Source organism: Suncus etruscus, chromosome 2, assembly GCF_024139225.1.
Source record: "Suncus etruscus isolate mSunEtr1 chromosome 2, mSunEtr1.pri.cur, whole genome shotgun sequence".
Taxonomy (NCBI): Eukaryota; Metazoa; Chordata; class Mammalia; order Eulipotyphla; family Soricidae; genus Suncus; species Suncus etruscus.
In genome coordinates this window covers 10,675,949-10,693,567 of record NC_064849.1, presented here as the reverse complement: position 1 = coordinate 10,693,567, position 17,619 = coordinate 10,675,949, and the positions used below count along the sequence as shown (strand labels likewise).

The 17,619-nt window shown below is 53.4% G+C and overlaps 1 protein-coding gene across 1 annotated transcript in view; it reads right to left on the bottom strand.

Annotated features, from left to right (window-relative positions):
• Nucleotides 1-17,619, bottom strand: part of CLEC16A (C-type lectin domain containing 16A) — a 101,777-nt gene that overhangs the window by 81,069 nt on the left and 3,089 nt on the right. Inside the window, exons 2-9 of the mRNA XM_049768549.1 lie at nt 16,608-16,736; nt 14,014-14,147; nt 9,728-9,876; nt 7,427-7,538; nt 5,732-5,855; nt 4,247-4,423; nt 2,836-2,890; nt 461-571 (exon numbers count right to left, since the gene is read on the bottom strand). Coding sequence (XP_049624506.1) covers nt 461-571; nt 2,836-2,890; nt 4,247-4,423; nt 5,732-5,855; nt 7,427-7,538; nt 9,728-9,876; nt 14,014-14,147; nt 16,608-16,736 — 991 coding nt within the window. The remainder of the gene's footprint in view (nt 1-460; nt 572-2,835; nt 2,891-4,246; nt 4,424-5,731; nt 5,856-7,426; nt 7,539-9,727; nt 9,877-14,013; nt 14,148-16,607; nt 16,737-17,619) is intronic.

Sequence of the window (17,619 nt, the reverse complement as noted above, 5' to 3'; positions counted from 1 at the left end):
TGTTTCAGACACAGCTCAGAGCCCATTGGGAAGGTCTACGGCCCTGCACAGACCTCCAGCTTGTTGGGAAGCAGGGAGAGAGTCTGGAAGGCTGCACGCATAGTCCCACACGAAAGCAGTGGAGAAAGCAGCTCTCACAGCAGGGTGAAAGCATGAATGGGCCACAATCCCCACTGCTCCCTACTGTCCTCCCTTTGGGGTCAGGGTTCTCTCATTTCCCTGTCCAGCCTCCACAGGGATCAGTGCCATAGACAAAGTGTTCTAATGCTCTATCCGACACCAGTGCTTTCCAGAAAGGACACCTGAAGTCATCGGTGGCCCAAGCAAGCTCCTCCTAGTTCCAGCTCCAGGGACAGCACTGTGGTGGCCAAGTGGACCCTGGAGTCCCAGGCGATGCAGTGGGACACAATGGGCCATGGCAATAGGTCCAGGTGAAGAACGAGCCCCACCAAACACTTACGCTCCTCAGAACGTCCTGCTGGGTCTTGGCGGGCGTCTCTGCCAGGTCCCCATTCAGAATCACCTCAGCCAGCGCGTTCACCAGTGGCGCATGGTGTATGATGAGGAAGACCTGGCGGGATAGAGGGGAATGGCACTGGCATGAGCTATGCTCTCCTGGGGCATGTTCGGTTGAACTCGGGAGGCCCTGACCTGCCCCCCAATATGGGAGACTGCTTTTCCGGGCAGGGAATCAAAGTCAGGCCGTCCCTCATGCCTGCCGGAAACTGAAGCGGCCACCAGGTGGAACCACTGGATGTCTGGGCTGTGTCCAGAGACGACCCTCCAGCCTGAGGGAAAGGTGGGGCTAGTATCCCTCAGCACTGGGGCGCTTGGGCCCTCTCAACAGGACCCTGAGAGCCAGTGAACCTTGCCTGCTGTGAGTATGGAGTGGGGGCCAGGAGGCCAGACATGGACACTGATAGTAAGGAACAGGGACAGCAGTACAGGACCAGTCACTGGCCGACAGCACATGTGTCCTTGAGGGGTCTTTATTCCTTCCTGCACTTGCAAGCATCTCCTGGGACTCACAGCATGAGGGCCCAGTTCCTGCTGTGCAGGGATATAGTACGTGGGGTACTGTTTTGGGGGGATGGGGACCCCCCACATGCACACGAACACACACACACACACACTGTGGGACGTGGCTGTGGGCACGACCAGATGCCAAATGCTCGATATGGGGTGTGAATCAAATCATGGCACCATATGGGGCCTTCTGTCACATAGCTGCGCAGACTTGCAAGGCTCACTGGTTCTGCTTCCCTGCCTGGGGCCCATCACCTCCTGACTCCCCACTTTCCAAGGACATGGAATTCCTGCACCCTGGCCCAAAGGCGCCCCCCAGTGGCCATTGTCCCATGGGCCAAGGAAGAGCAAAGACCAAGGTGGGCACCCCCACGAGCTCCTGGAGAGAGAACTGGAGTGGCTGAGTACCTCCCTGTGCTTTGCTAAAAACAGGACCAAACGGGCCCAGAGAGAGAGCACAGTGGCGTTTGCCTTGCAAGCAGCTGATCCAGGACCTAAGGTGGTTGGTTCGAATCCCGGTGTCCCATATGGTCCTCCGTGCCTGCCAGGAGTAACCCCTGAGCACCGCCGGGTGTGGCCCAAAAACAAACAAACAAACAAAAAAACAGGACCAAAGGATGGGAAAAGGGGCCTCCTGAGCCCTGGAGAGGCCCTGCCTGAGCGCTGTCCCAAGAGCAGACAGATCCTAGGGCGCTTTCCAGGGGATCCCTGTGGCAGCCAAACTTCAGGCCTCATCGACTCCTGCCAGACCCTGGATGATTGGGAGGGTTCCAGGAAAAGCTGTTGGGATCAACCGAAGCTTAGACAGAGCAGCTGCCTCGCCCCCCTCAGGACATCCGAAAAGTTCCAGGACATAGCTGTGTGCACACAGACCCAGAACAAGGCTCCAGGAATGTTCGGGCCCCTGTGTGGGAGAATCTGCCCTCCCAGCCTGGCGGGGGACTGCCCCTTCCTCCAGCAGCACTAAAGGGTGCGGAGACCCCATGATGCGGTTGCTCTGGTTGTCGGCAGAGTCCCCGAGGGTACCGTCCCACAGGCTCGGAGCCCCAGCCTGTTTCCAAGCTGACTGCGGGGCTGCTTGTAATAAAAATAGTTCTGAAGTGATGTAACTGGGTCGCCATGGAGTTTTTCCCTTCTTGTAAATATTAGAGTCATGAGAGGGGAAGCACTTGTTGAAGGGGTGGGAAGACTTTCAGATGGATCTGGGCACCAAAGCCTCTGCAAGGAAAAACCTTCCAGGAAGTGATCTGGGCCTCTGACTCCAGATAGAGCCCCACAAACAGCCTTGCTGGCAGGAGGTGGTTACCCCAGAGAGGTGGTTACACAGCGGGGACTCCTCTAGTTCGGACGTGAGTTTTAAAAAACTATGAAGGGGATCCCTGCAGTTCACCTTTCCAGGGTGTGTAGAACATTCTGGATCACTGTTTTTGTTTTTGTTTTTGTTTTTTTGGGGGGCCACATCCGGCAGTACTCAGGGGTTACTCCTGGCTCTATGCTCAGAAATCGCCCTTGGCAGGCATGGGGGACCATATGGGATGCCGGGATTCGAACCACCATCCTTATGCATGGAAGGCAAACGTCTTACCTTCATGCTATCTTGCCGGCCCCCTGGATCACTCTGGAATGATCGATTTTCCCTGAAATAAAAACCACCCCCAAATGTGCCAGCATGGATTGATCTTACTCTCTGGACTCCCACTCACCACCAAGAGTATCTCTCTGTGGCATCTCAACAACATCACCACCCCAAGGCGAAGGTGGCCCATGAGGCTGAGAAGATGCCCAAGCGAGCCACTGATACAAACGTACCTGGGACAGCAGTAGAGAGACACGGTGCAGGCTGATTTTTGGTCGCTCTCCCACCCTAGCAGCGAAGGAAAAAGAGAGTGTCACATGGTTGTTGAGGGTAAAGCAGAGGTCCTGCCACCACCCCGTTGGGCCCCCGTGGCTCATCTTGCTGTTGCTGCTCAAAATAAACTCATTTGACTGCAGAATACTCATTCAGATGTGTGCCGCACCCTCATGGGGGGCCCATGTCCCCAATCTGATTCACAGAGAAGGGGACGTCTGCAGCAACAGAAGATGCCAGTAGGGGCCAGAGATAGCATGGAGGTAAGTGCATTTGCCTTGCATTGCAGAAGGGCAGTGGTTCAAATCCTGGCATTTTTATATGGTCCCCGAGTCTGCAGGAACAATTTTCTGAGTGTAGAGCCAGGAGTAACCCCTGAGCACTGCCAGGTGTGACCCAAAACCCAAACCAAAAAAAAAAAAAAAAAAGATGTGGGGCCGGAGAGATGGCATGAAGGTAAGACATTTGCCTTGTATGTAGAAGGTCGGTGGTTTGAATCCCAGCGTCCCATATAGTCCTAGCTTCATAGGATTCCCTACATCCATGCCCTCTGGGTTCCCCTCAAGCCTGGAACAATCTCAGGTCCATCAGTTCGCACTGGTGAGTGCCCGAGAGGGGTCTGACCCCATATCTGCCTCTCTGGAAAGGGACCATCAGGGCTGCATTTCCTCATGACCTGAGGGACCACACACATTCTCAATCCTGCAAAAATGCCTCAGAGGCAGAACGTGGGCATCTCCAGGAGCTGTTTCCTGGGGTCCCAAGCCCACCACTGGGAACAGTCACTAGCCCAGCGTGCGTTCCTGCTTGCGTGAGCACATGAACGAGTGGGTGTGTAAGTGTGTGAGTGCAAGCCAGCCCCTTCCGGCCCCCCAGTGTCATGTCTCTCCCAGTCATTAAGCCACAGCAACTCTGGGAAGGCTGCTGGGAACAACCCCACTGGGGGAGTGCGGGGACACCCCAGGGGAGAATTCCCTGTCCCCCTCTGAAAACAGGATGTCTCTCCATCCCATTCCGCTGTATTCACATCCCCATCCTGTCTTTCCCCACTCGCATCTGCCCAGCCACAGAACAAGAGGGGAGGGGCAGAGAGGAGAGAGGAGAGGCGGGAAAAGGAAAGGGGAGAGCAACAAAAAGGGAAGTGAGAAGAGGTGAGAGGGGGAAGACGAGAGGGGAAGACGGAAGAGGGAGAAGTGGAAGAGGGCGAGGGGAAGAGAGGGAGGGGGAAGGAAAGGGGAGAATTGTGGAAAAGGGAAGAGAGGAAGGGAAGAGAAGAGAAGGGAGGAGAGGAGGGGAAAGTGCAGGAGGGGAGTGTGGGAAGAGGACCTGTGGCCATGCCGGGCCCCAGCCCCGTCTGGCCCGCAGCTCTGCACCTTGGCCTGGCTCTCCAGCGAGGACACATAGAGCGGCAGGAAGAGGCGGTTGAGCAGGTGGTCTGTGAGCACGTCACTGAGGAACTCGCAGTTGATGATGAGGATGTCGTTAAGATAATGCAGGTGGTCCAGGTGCTCCGCCACCAGGTCACTCAGCTTGCCCCGGTTCCGGTGCCTGAGTTGGGGGGTAGCCTCAGCCCCAAGTCTCAACAGCACCCCAAAACCAAATCCCCAGGGTACGCCCCTCTGATCACTCCTACGGACACCAGACCAAGCGGGGTTGGGCAGGCCCTGCAGTTGACTGGGGAGGCCTCGCAGAGGCCCCACATTAGGCTAACTCACTGACACCCCCCGCCCCCCTTGGGCAGCCCAGAATCAACCCACCTTAGCTCCAAGCACGCCTGCTCCGGAGCATCTGCTGATGTGGGGAGACCCCAAGGCCTGAGACAAGTGGTATTAATGGGGCAATAAATCCCAGCTAATAAAAGCCCCCCAAGAATGGCCAGAAGGGGAGCGTGGGGCCAGGCAGCATCACACTGCAACCACCCCCCCCCCCAAGCTGTCAATGTGCTGCTTGGTCCCACCCCCTTACTCCAAGGACCAGACACCCCAGACCCACTGGGAAACAGGTTTCTCTCTGTGGCAGGGAAGGGGCTGGCTTTGAGTCGTGACCTTTACTCAAGGGCTGAGCACTATGGAAGACAGAAACCTGAAGGGGGAAATGACCAAGTGCAAAAACATAAAAGTCCCCTAGAATCTAGCATGATGTGCGGAGCCTGTGACTCTCCATTCATTCCCGTCTAATCTCGTCTCCTACACAAGGTCACCTTTGTGTCCGTGACAGGATCCCACAGACCAGTACTGCCCTGCCATTGCCTCAATTGACTCCATGGCCTCCAACCAGCTCCATCACCTCAACTGACTCAACTGACCCACTTGGCTTCATTCCTCAGCTGATTCTACCGTCTCAGCTTGCTCCATCATCTCACCTGGCTCCGTTACCTCAGCTGGATTCTATCATCTCACCTAGCTGCATCACCTCATCTGGCTCTATTACCTAATACTGGCTCTACAGCCTCAAACCAGTGCCCATTCACCCTCAGCTGAACTACATCACCCAGCTGGCTCCATGTGCCTCAGCTGGTTCTATCACAGCCACATCACCTCATATGCCTCTATCATCTCGTCTGGCTCCATGGCCTTAGCTGCCTCCATCACCTCAGCTGGCTTCTGTGCTGTTTCCCCAATGGTGCCTCATTTACTTCCCACCTTCACCAAGCCCCACACATCGTTTCCAGGCTGCAGGCCCCATCCATGCACACCATCCCCTTCCCTGCAGCTCACGCTCCCCCTGCAGTCCTCTAGAGGTGCCTACACCTCCCACTGTCAAAAACAGGCGAAGGACCTTCTTCTGTCCTCAGCTCAGCCCGTGGGGCATGCTTCTCCCTGATCATGGTCTCCCCGTAGCCGCCCGGTCACTCACTCCTCATCCGTCTGCACACAGTTGTCCAACTCGATCACGTGGCTGCCAATGAACCAGACGAGGTTGGAGAAGTAGGGCACGGCCGTCCTGTCGCGAATGTAGTGCAGCATGGCCTGGTTATCCACTGGGCAGGCAGAAGAGACAAGCAGTGTGTTGGCCAGAGGCCCTGCAGAGTGCACGTCCCACCCCGCCAGCACTGTCTGAACCTTCCATTCCCCGCAGAGGAGATGGGGCCGGGGTGGTGCTCAGCAGCGACCTCTCACCACCCGTTCTGGAACCCAGACTTGGGCTCCCCCTACACAGTGCTCCCGAATGCAGTGGGCCAGCAGCGCGCCTTGGTCAAGCTCCAGGCCCAGGCCCCAACTCTAGCACAGCTGCCTCACTTACACGGCAGGACCAGATCAGAAAGCGGAAAATCAGAGGTGAGGTGACTTACATGACACTGGAATAAGGGAAGGCGGGAGTCAGCATTGGAGGAGAAGGCAAGAACAGAACAGACAGCAGTTAACAGGGTTAGGAATGGGGGTGCCAGAACTGGGCCCCGCGCTGGGATTTCGGGTCAGAGGAGACGAGAGGACAGAGCGTGGAGGGCAGCAGGACGAGATGGGGACCGGGGCGCCGGCACAGAAGGGCTGCTGGCCATCCCACGAGCAGGGCTGGGGAACCACCTACCCCAAGAGGCTTCCGCTCTCCCATGGAGTGGCTGGAGATCCAAATTATCAACCAAGCTCTAAATACCAATAACTAGAATTTTCCTTGCACACACCCCTTCCCCCCCTCCTCGCTCCCAATCTAAGCTGGTTAGAATCTACCAGAGGCAGGATTTGACTGTCCAGCCTTAAGGACTTTACATAAGCCTTTTCCAGAGAAAAGCTCTTCCATTCCAGGCATCTCTCAGATAGGGGCTTGGGGTGAGTCCCTGAGTTCCCAACACCCCCCCCCCCACCCTACCAGGACACAGATGTTCCAGGTCAAAGTTGCTGAGAAATGTAGAAGCCCAAGACAAGGCGACAGACTTCAAAGACAGAAAACTCCAGCACTGGAGCAACTCCAGAGCAGAGACCTACAGCAGGCCACCTCTTCCTCGAGGCTGGGGCACCAAGCTGGCCAGAAGGTAGTGGGTAGATTGAGAAGACAATACTGCCCCCTGCTGGCTGGACTGTGAACTGCTCACTAAGATTCACACCCTTTAGGCTGCAGGGAATAATTGTTTTGTTTTGGGGCCACACCCGGTGGTGCTTGGGGTTGTTCATGGCTCTGTGTTCATAAATCACTTCTGGAAGACTCAGGGGACTGTATGGGATGCAACCGATCGAACCAAGGTTGGCGTGTGCAAGGCAAACACCCTTCCCACAGTGCTATAGCTCTAGCCCCTGCAGGGAACACAATTAAGCTACGCTGGAAAAAAAAAACCAACTTGGCTTCCTCTACCGTTGACAAGGCACTCCAGGCCTCTTGAGGGAAGTCTCTCAGCACCTCAGTGCCCACTGGGTATTTGCACACAGAAGGCTGAGTGAGCAGGAGGGCGGTGGAGTGCATTTCGGTAGGGAACCAGCTAAAGGGTAGATACTAAAACCTGGGCGGTGAGACCCACCTCCCAGCGGGGCCTCAAGCACTCTGGAGGGGACCTCCAGAGAATGGCATGCAGAGTCCAGGGACCCAGCGGGTTGAGATCAGGCCTCAAGCCACAAGGACACTCACCTTTGTAGACGTTGAGCGTGATAGTTCTCACAGCGATTCGGACCATGCTTTCGGGGTGGTTGAAAAACTTGATGGCTTCCGTGTACAGGGCAAAGTCATTGGTGTGCTGGAACAAAAGAGGCACCCCCACAAGAAAGTATTTCCAAATCCAAGAACCCCAACCCCCAGGCAGTTGGGATCTGTCAGAATTTAGTTTATAACAACGAGGATGATGATGATGACACTAAGAGAGAAAAGCTACCAGCAGGAACCCTCAGACCTGGCCACTTCCCCGGAGACACAGGACAAATGCGAACCTGGGTCTGTCCAGGGTTGGCTGCTTACAAGACAAATACTCAACCACTGTGCTATCACTCAGGTCCTTGGTCTTTTTTTTTTTTTTTAATATATACTGAAGTTTAAACATTATCCTAGAGGCCGAAGGTTTTGGGAATCTTCTCTCCCTTAGGAAGTTATCAGGGTAGGAGTGAAGTACAGTGGGTAAGGCACTTGCCTTGTCTGTTGCAAACCTGGGGTCCGATCCCTGAGCCCCACCAGGCATGATTCCTGAGCACAGAGCCAGGAGTACGCCCTGAGTGCTGCTGGGTGTGGCTCCCCAAAACAAAACAAAAAAAATTGAAAAAAATAAAATCACCATCATGAAGCTGGAGACAGCACTTGCCAGGAGTGAGCCCTGGGCACTAATGAGTATGTGACACCCTCAAAAAAAAACAAAAACAAAAACAAACACAAACCAACCCAGGGGGCCGGAGAGATAGCAAACGCCTTCGTTTGCCTTTCATGCAGAAGGTCAATGGTTCAAATCCCGGCGTCCCATATAGTACCTGGAGCCTGCCAGGAGCAATTTCTGAGCATGCAGCCAGGAGGAACCCCTGAGCACTGCCGGGTGTGACCCCCAAAAAACCAAAAAACCAAAACCAAAAACAACCCAAACCACTAAATAGATAAATAAGAACTTCAACAACCCAGTGCAACCGGTGGTGGAGCCTGAATCAGACAGAGCACAGGGGAGCTAGGGCCCAGGCCCCACAGGGGTGCTCTGCTGCCCCCTTCTGGCAAGGCACAGCTGGTCTCTGTCCTCTGCTCTGAGCACACAAGAGGGTCCTCCAGTCCCCATGTTCTCTCTTCCAGTCCTGATGCACCCGAATAGATTGAGAATCTAATGACTCCCAGGGCAACTGCCAAGTGGGTTTTTATCCCCTCCAGGAGACTGAGGTACCTCCCCCTGGCCTGGCACGACTACCAAGCACCTACTCTGTTGTAGGGCACAGCATCAAGAGTGTTTTCCTATGAGATACTTGAGGCAGGGGTGGACGACAGCTCCTGTTCTTTCCCTGGTGGCCTTTCCCAACAGCTAGTCTCAGACCAAAGCCCAGGGCGGGCCATGCTGACCACGGGCTATGGGGACCATTGGATGGATGGACCGTGGAGGAAGTCAGAAGTATGTGAGTGTTGCAGTCGGCCTTCAAACATGGGTGGTGGCACCAGGCGGCATGTGATTAGGAGCCGATCATGGCCATATGGGAGTCATTGGCAGGAGGGCCCAATGAGCTTTCCCAAGTGGGTCAACCCCACTGTCCCCCCATCCCACAACAAGTGCTGCTGTCTGTGTGGCACATGAAGAGCATGGCGGAAGTGATGTCAGATACCTCTGTGAGGAGGCTACAAAAGGCAGGACATGGGCCAGAGTGATAGATCGTACAGTAGGTAGAACACTTACTTGCTGTGCACATAGCCAATCTGGGTTCAACCCCTCCAGCATCTCATAGGGTGCCCAGAGATCCATCAGGAGTAATTCCTGAGTACAGAGCCAGGAGTAAACTCTGAGCCTTGCCAGGTGATAATTTTAGGAAGCCGAATCTTGCTAGGTGGATGCAATCTGTCATTCATTTCCCTTAACTCATCTCTGGGAAGCCTGAGCCTTTCCAAGGTGGCTCTTGTGTCCATTTCTCAGATGAGGCAACCAAAGCTCCAAGGACCGGGATTTCCAAGGGCTAGCCTGACTGGAGTTCCTTTCTCCCCCAGAGCAGTAAGACCCCAGGTCAAATTCTGAACACTATGCCCTGCCAAGCTCATTGTTCTCAGATAATTTTGAATTGTGACTGAAGTGATGTGTGAGAGAGAGAGAGAGAGAGAGAGCAGCCATGTTCTAAATAAAATCCTTCATGAAGCCAGCCCAGGTCATTGGAAATGAAGCAACAAAAGGCCTACAGGTGCTAATAAGCAAGGCCCCACGAACAGGGCCACTCTGACCAGCTGGCTTCCCAGCCCCACTCCCCTGGGGCTGTCACTCACCTCGTTGTAAAAGAAGTGGACCGTGTGGTTGTTGAGTTTGAGCGACAGTGTCTTGAGGAACGATATGTAATAGGCCATGATCTCCTCATCGGAAAAATCAAACTTATGAACAATGATGGAATTCACGTAGTTATTAGAGAGCAGGTAATCTGGAGGGGGAGAGGAGAAACGCCCCACAAGAAGGGCTGGTCAGTGTGTGCCAGGGAGACACTGCCCCACAGGCCGAGGAGCGGCACCCCTGCATAAGCGTGTTCTCACCAGCCATCTCCTGTCGGGGCTCCAGGGGCTCAACAAGCACACGGGGTACAGCTGCTTCAGCACCTCCATGCCACCCCCAGGAAGTCCAAGAACCAGGCCAGGGAACATTGGGAGCCCCCCCTCCCTCTACACCCCTAACAAATATTTGAGCATTTTCTTTCTTTGGTCTGGTAGGAGCGGGAGCTGGGGTGTGGGGTATGGTAGGGGGTGCTGATGGGAGTTTTGATACAAACTGGATTTTATTGAAAGCGGCCAAGTCAGGGACAGAGCAGCAGTACACCAGATGGGGCGTTTTTGCCTTGCACTTGACTGACCCGAGTTCAATCTTCGGTATCCCATATGGTCCTCTGAACAACACAAGTTTCTGAGTGAGGAGCCAGGAGTAACCCAAGTGCCACCAGGTGTGCCTCCTCCCCCCCCCCCCACCAAATAAAAAGCAGCCAAGTCATACCCTCCTCTCTGAACACAGTGCGGAGTGAGCAGAGTCTTCCCTCCTGAAGCCAAGTGGCAGGAATTCTCCCAGCACCCCCAAAATCTTAAACCAATTGGGGGTCAGGGGCAGAGGGGCACTAGGTCTGGGCAGGACAGGGTGGGCAGAACCTGAGCCACTTGAGAAATTTGGATTTGTTTGTTTGCTTGCTTTTGGGCCACACCAGGCGATGCTCAGGGTTTACTCCTGGCTCAGAAATTGCTCCTGGCTTGGGGACCAACTGGGACACCGGGGGATCAAACCTCGGTCTGTCCTATGGTTAGTGCATGCAAGGCAAACACCCCATTGCTTGCGCCATGCTCTGGCCTCGAAATTTGGATTTCTTTTCTTTCTTTCTTTCTTCTTTCTCTTCTTTTCTTTCTTTCTTTTCTTTCTTTCTTTTCTTTCTTTCTTTCTTTCTTTTTCTTTCCTTTCTTTTCTTTCTTTCCTTTCTTCTTTCTTTCTGTTCTTTCTTTCCTTCCTTTCCTTCCTTCCTTCCTTCCTTCCTTCCTTCCTTCCTTCCTTTCTTTTCTTTTCCTTCCTTCCTTCCTTCCTTCCTCTTCCTTCCTTCCTTCCTTCCTTCCTTCCTTCCTTCCTTTCTTCCTTTCTTTCTTTTCTTTCTTTCTTTCTTCTTTCTTTCTTTTCTTTCTTTTCTTTCTTTCTTTCTTTCTTTTCTTTCTTTCTTTCTTTCTTTCTTTCTTTCTTCTTTCCTTCCTTCCTTCCTTCCTTCCTTCCTTCCTTCCTTCCTTCCTTCCTTCCTTCCTTCCTTTCTTTCTTTCCTTTCTTTCTTTCTTTCTTTCTTTTCTTTCTTTCTTTCTTTCTTTCTCTCTCTCTTTTTCTTTCCTTCCTTCCTTCCTTCCTTCTTCCTTCTTCTTCTTCCTCCTTCTTTCCTTCCTCCTTTTCTCTTTTCTTTCCTTCCTTCCTTCTTCCTTCCTTCCTTCCTTCCTTCCTTCCTTCCTTCCTTCCTTCCTTCCTTCTTTCTTTCTTTCTTTCTTTCTTTCTTTCTTTCTTTCTTTCTTTCTTTCTTTCTTTCTTTCTTTCTTTCTTTCTTTCTTTCTTTCTTTTTCTTTTCCTTCCTTCCTTCCTTTCCTTCCTTCCTTCCATCCTTCCTTCCTTCTTCCTTCCTTCCTTTTCTTCTTTCTTCTTTCTTTCTTTCTTCTCTTTCTTTCTTTCTTTCTTTCTTTCTTTCTTTCTTTTTCTTTCTTTCTTTCTTCTTTCTTTCTTTCTTTCTTTCCTTCAATCTTTCTTTCCTTCTTCTTTCCTTCCTACCTGCCTTCCGTCCCTCCTTTCTTTCTTTTTTCTTTCTTTCTTTCTTTCTTTCTTTCCTTCAATCTTTCTTTCCTTCTTCTTTCCTTCCTTCCTTCCTTCCTTCCTTCCTTCCTTCCTTCCTTCCTTCCTTCCTTCCTTCCTTCCTTCCTCCCTCCCTCCCTCCCTCCCTCCCTTCCTTCCCTTCCTTCCTTCCTTTTCCTTCCTTCCTTCCTTCCTTCTTCCTTCCTTTCCTTCCTTCCTTCCTTCCTTCCTTCCTTCCTTCCTTCCTTCCTTCCTTCCTTCCTTCCTTCCTTCCTTCCTTCCTTCTTTCTTTCTTTCTTTTTTCTCTTCTCTTCTCTTCTCTTTCTTCTCTTCTCTTCTTTCTCTTCTCTTCTCTTCTCTTCTCCTCTCTCTCTCTCTCTCTCTTTCTTTCTTTCTTTTTTTTTTGGTTTTTGGATCATACCCGGCAGTGCTCAGGGGCTACTCCTGGTTCTACCATCAGAAACCTCCCCCAGCAGGCTCGGGGAACCATATGGGATGTCAGGATTTGAACCACAGTCCTTCTGCATGCAAGGCAAATGCCCTACCGCAGTGCTATCTCTCCGGCCCCTGAAATTTGGATTTCTTAATGCTTGACAGGCTCCTGTTGATTGTTCTGTCAGAAAAAAAAGCCCTGGTCCTGATTCCCACCTGCCTGCACCAATCCTAGTCCCAGAAGCAGGCAATGTGCCTGGACTTAGCGGGGAATCTCAGGAAGTGTAGACCCAAGGAGCCCTCAAGCACATGGGGCAATCTCCCTACCAGACCTTGTGCTCCATTACATACATACGTAACGACATTGTCACACACATCATGCATCCCCCGTGCTGTGGGAACAGTCCCTTTCCATCTCAGAAAATGTGCAGTGAAGAATTAAAGTTTTCTCCCTGCGCACTCATGGAGGAGCCTGGTGGGGTCCAAGGTTGGGTCTTCCCTCCTGGAGTTTTCAGAAACCCCAGGCTACTCAAAGTGAAGCAGAAAGAACTGGTAAAGGGAAGCCAAGTGCTGGGCCATGTGTGAGCCCACAGGGACCAGAGGTTTGAGAAGGACTCCTGGGCTGAAGCATCTTCTAGTGGCCAGTACACAGGGCCATTTTCCCCCCATTGCTCCTACCTCTCTCGGTACCAGCTGGGGGACCACCAACTGCTTCTGACATGAACTATAAAGCTTTTACCTATCTGCCCACTTCCTATACAGAGCTAGGGGACAAGCCAGCGCTTTGCCCCTGGCACTGCAGGTGCTGTGGGATAACCATCCTTTGGGGTCACTCCTGCTACCCCATTGCTGCTAATGAAGGGCCACAGATGCTCCCACAAGATAAGCATAAGGGCTGAACCCCAAACCCCGACAACACTGGCTGTCACTGCAGGCCAGAGACCCAAACCCCAGGAGCCGAAACAGAAGCAGGAGAGAGAGCGGCCTCTTGGCAGAACCACTGGTCAAGGGTCCTGTGAATTGGGAGAGGAAGTCAGCCCACCCCACCTCCTCCCCCTGCTGGTCCCAATGCTTATTCTAAGACCTCAAGTGTTGAACGACCCCAATTGCAAAAAAGAAATGTAAGCCCTCAGTATCTGAGCCAGGGGAGCCCCTTGCTCAGTACCCCACCAGGCAGGAGAAAAGAGAGTATTATGGGCTGAATTGTGCCCCCCACCAAACTCAAATGTAGAAAGCCTACATCCCCCAAGGTGGTTGGTATGGGAGAGGCCGGGCAAGAGGAAATTAAGGTTCCATGCGGCCATGGTGACCCCTGATGCCTGAGGTGGAGGGCAGCAAGCTGCCTGGTGAGGATGGGGTGTGCAGAAGTCAGCAAATAGGGCAGGGATCCAAGGCACTGTGCCAAAGCAGTGCTAGGTATACTCAAGACCCTAGTGGGATGGATACCAGAGCGCGGAGGCCATACTCACCCAGGCAGTGACATCCATAGGAGGGAAACAAAGGCAGAGGGAAAACAAGCCCAACCCAAGGTGGGCCTTACAGCGGGGAGGCCACGCCCCCTATCAGGAGACCACGCCCATTTAGAACCATTGTGAGTGCCACGCCCACAAAGGAAACCACGCCCCCAAGGACAAGCCTAGCAGACCACAGTCACCCTTGACACCACGCCCCAGAGGATGGTTCTTACAGGGAGGGCACGCCCACCCAGGAGACCACACCCCTAGAGGGTGATCCTTACATGGAGGACACGCCCAGCCAATAGACCACGCCCCAGAAGGCGGTCCTCATAGGGAGGACACGCCCACACGGAAGACCACACCCCAGAAGTGGTTCTTACAGAGGGAAGTCTCGTGGCTGATGTTCTCGAAGAGGATGTTGAGGGTCTGCAGCAGCTGCACGCACACGTAGCGGCCCGACTTCTGCCGCAGGATGTTCAGGAAGAAGACAAACATATTCTTCTCCAGGAAGAAGCTGGGGGTGGAACGAGAGCGGGGAAAGGTGTCAGTGGTGTCTTTCCCCACATGCAAAGCCCAAGCACGGTGGGAGCCATTGGGACTGCAGAGACAGAGCAGCAACCTCCAAGTCCCAATCGTCAGCCAGATCGCTTGGCACAGGCTGTCCAGGGGCAAAAGTGGCTGGTGGGGTACCCCCCCCTCCAGAACAGGGCGGGGTAAGGGGCCTCGGGAGCGGTTGTGGAGGCCTTTCCGTACTCGTGGTACCCATGAGCAAGGCTCCTCCTACCGTGCTCACTCTGTCCTGGGGTCCAGCACAAGGTCCCGGGTCCATCTACATGGTCCCCCAGCACAGTGGAGAAGAGTCCCCAGGAACTCCCAGGTATGGTATAAAATGGGGTGTGGGATGTGTGTGTGTTGTGTGTGTGTGTGTGTGTCTGTGTGCGCGCACGTGCATGCTGAGTATGGCCTCCCCAAAGAAACTAAAAAAAAATAAATAAAAAGGCAAAAAAGTATACCACCTGGATCCCATAGGGGCAAGAGAAGGGGCCCATGAAAGTGAAGAAGACAGTCTCTAAAGTCCGTCCTTAATGGAAAAAGGTGCCATCTGTGCTCCCACAGACCAGACTCACCCCTGGGCAGTGCCAGGGCTGCACTTATCCCGGCATCCCTCCCGAATGCCAGATTCCCTGTGCTGGGATCACATTTCTGGTGCTCGCTCATAACTGGTGCCCACAGACTTACTTCCATGTGATTCCATGAGAGGGGAAACGAGGAATGTGATCTAAAAGAAAAGGACCTCCAACACTGATCCACAATTCTGGGAACCCTTTATGCTGCTCCCCAAGAGTGTTCCACCCTGTGATGTCCTGGTGCAGCCCACTGGTTCAAGCAAAGACCCCCAACAAATCCATTCGTAAGGCCGAGGCCTCTCTCATTTTCAGGCATAGATGCAAACTCACATAGCTAAGAGGGCCCCAAGACTACTAAACCTGGTTACTTGACCTCCTCACTATGGTCAAGTCCCCCCTGGGCTAGGTCAGGAGTGCAGGGTTACCCTAGCAAGCACCTCCCACAAGCTGTGTTAGCTTTGAACCTTAAAAGGACTGTCTCCCAGGCCTGGAGAGATAGCACAGCGGCGTTTGCCTTGCAAGCAGCTGATCTAGGACCTAAGGTGGTTGGTTCGAATCCTGGTGTCCCATATGGTCCCCCATGCCTGACAGGAGCTATTTCTGAGCAGACAGCCAGGAGTGACCCCTGAGCACTGCCGGGTGTGGCCCAAAAAACAAAAAACAAAAAAAAAAAAGAAAAAGGACTGTCTCCCTCTTGGGTGCTAGGATCAAAGCCAGGCCTCAGGCAGATAGGCTTGGGCTCCACACCCAACTGGACCCCTTAAAGAGGCTCTCCTCAGGGCCTCATACTCATCACTGAGACTATCTGAAAGTAAAACCTGGGCTTGGGGGTGTCCGAATCCAAACCCTCCTGCACTCAGGCCTAGAGGGAGGTCTCTGGGGAAGGGACTTTGCACCCTGTCCTTTCTGTCCTCCAACAATGACACACTTTGTTGTTTTGGGGACCATCGTGGACATTGCTTCAAGGCTTACTCCTGGCTTTGTGCTGTGGCTTTGGGTGCTATGGTGGGGATTTAGGAGACTGTGTGGTGCTAGGAACTGAAATGAAGCCAGCTGCGTGCAAAGCAAGTGTCTGAGCCCCTTTTTACATTCACAGGAACCCCCTTGTCGTCTGCAATAATTTGTTACTTTTCAGTGACTACTCTGTGGCAGGCATGGGGAGGACTGTTTCCTTTCAGGACATGGGCTGAGAGGGGGCCTGGCCTGACTCACTCCACTCACCTCTGAAGCAGAGGCCTGTGGAGACACCCCACCACCTAGGACTCAGGGTCTGAGCACTCTCCCCTCTCTCCAGCAAGGTGACCCTGCAAGATTACCATCCTGAATTCATCCCAAACCATTTTCAGCCCCCATGACTTTGGGTCCTTGGCAGTACAACCGGGGGGGGGGGGGGAATCCCACGCTCTCAGAACCCCCCAACTACATACACACACTGTCGTGGCTTCTCCCTCCTACAGATCAAAGTCTCTCAGCTGGGCCCGGAGAGATAGCACAGCGGCGTTTGCCTTGCAAGCAGCCGATCCAGGACCAAAGGTGGTTGGTTCGAATCCCGGTGTCCCATATGGTCCCCTGAGCCTGCCAGGAGCTATTTCTGAGCAGACAGCCAGGAGTCACCCCTGAGCACCGCTGGGTGTGGCCCAAAAAAAAAAAAAAAAAAAAAAAACCAAAGTCTCTCAGCTGTGTGACCACTGCCATTTTCAGTTTTTTCTGACTCTCCCTGCCCTGACTCCTCCTTCAACATTGTATCCCTTGAGGGTTTCAAGGACATCCTCCTCGTGGTGAGATACCATGTCCTAGAAAGGAAACACTCCCCTTCATGAAGACCACTCCCCACAGGCAGTCCTTACTCAAACACGGAGCTATCATTCTGGTCTCCCCAAATCAGGATCTCGGTGATGGAGCGAATGGTCTCCACCAGCAGGTTCCGGTTCTGCTCCGTGACTGTTGTGTTTTTGGTCAAGACGTGGTACAAGTACCTGCAGAGACAGGAGGAGTTAGGGTGAGCCAGAAAATGAGGGACGGGCCCAGAGAATGTTTTGGGAGCCAGCATGGTTTGGACATTTCTAATTCCTTTCACTACAATTTCCCCCTCAGATGAGTTACACCTTTCCAGCTAAGATGGCAGGCGATGTGTTGGGATCTAACAGGCCCAAGGACTCGAAGGCCTCCATCCTCAAAGCTGTGGGCAAGAAAATCCTCTGAGGAGCTGGAGAAAGTTGGGGCTACTCGCATCGTCCCAGCACCTGGGCAATTCAGCAGCAAGAAGAATTGGGGGAATCTGGTACCGGTCTTCCCCAGTGCCTCCCGCTACTCATGGTGAAAAGAGGCAGAACAGGCTGGGAAGCTCGAGGATACAGCAATGATTAAAGTGACACAGAGATGGGAGAAGGGGGTAGGTGGGCAAGCCTGCACTCCAAAAGGGAAGGTCTCCAAGGCAGCAGCTAGGGCAGAAACCGTGGGATTTGCCAGCACCCCCAAGCACAGACAGAGTGCCTATTGGAACTTGGGGGCAACTGCTGCCATCTTCCCTGCTGAGCACCAAAGTGGGAGTCACAGTCTCAAGAGCTTGAGAGGCCCAGGATTACACCAGCATCCACATGGGCCAGAAGGGCTGGACCAGAGTCCCCACCTTGCTCATGACCCACTCGCTGCCGTGGCCTCTTTTCTCTTTTCAAAGATGCCAGGGACCCTCGAAGGTCCACAGCGACACGTGAGTCTCCAACATCTCTGGGCTGTGACACCTGCCTGCCCCACAGACACAGCTCAGGTTTCCAAGAAAGCACCTATAGCCAATGGCTGAAATGGCCTGACAGGCCCTCACGGGTACTGAAAGACCTAGGCTTTTCCAAGCCAGCAGGC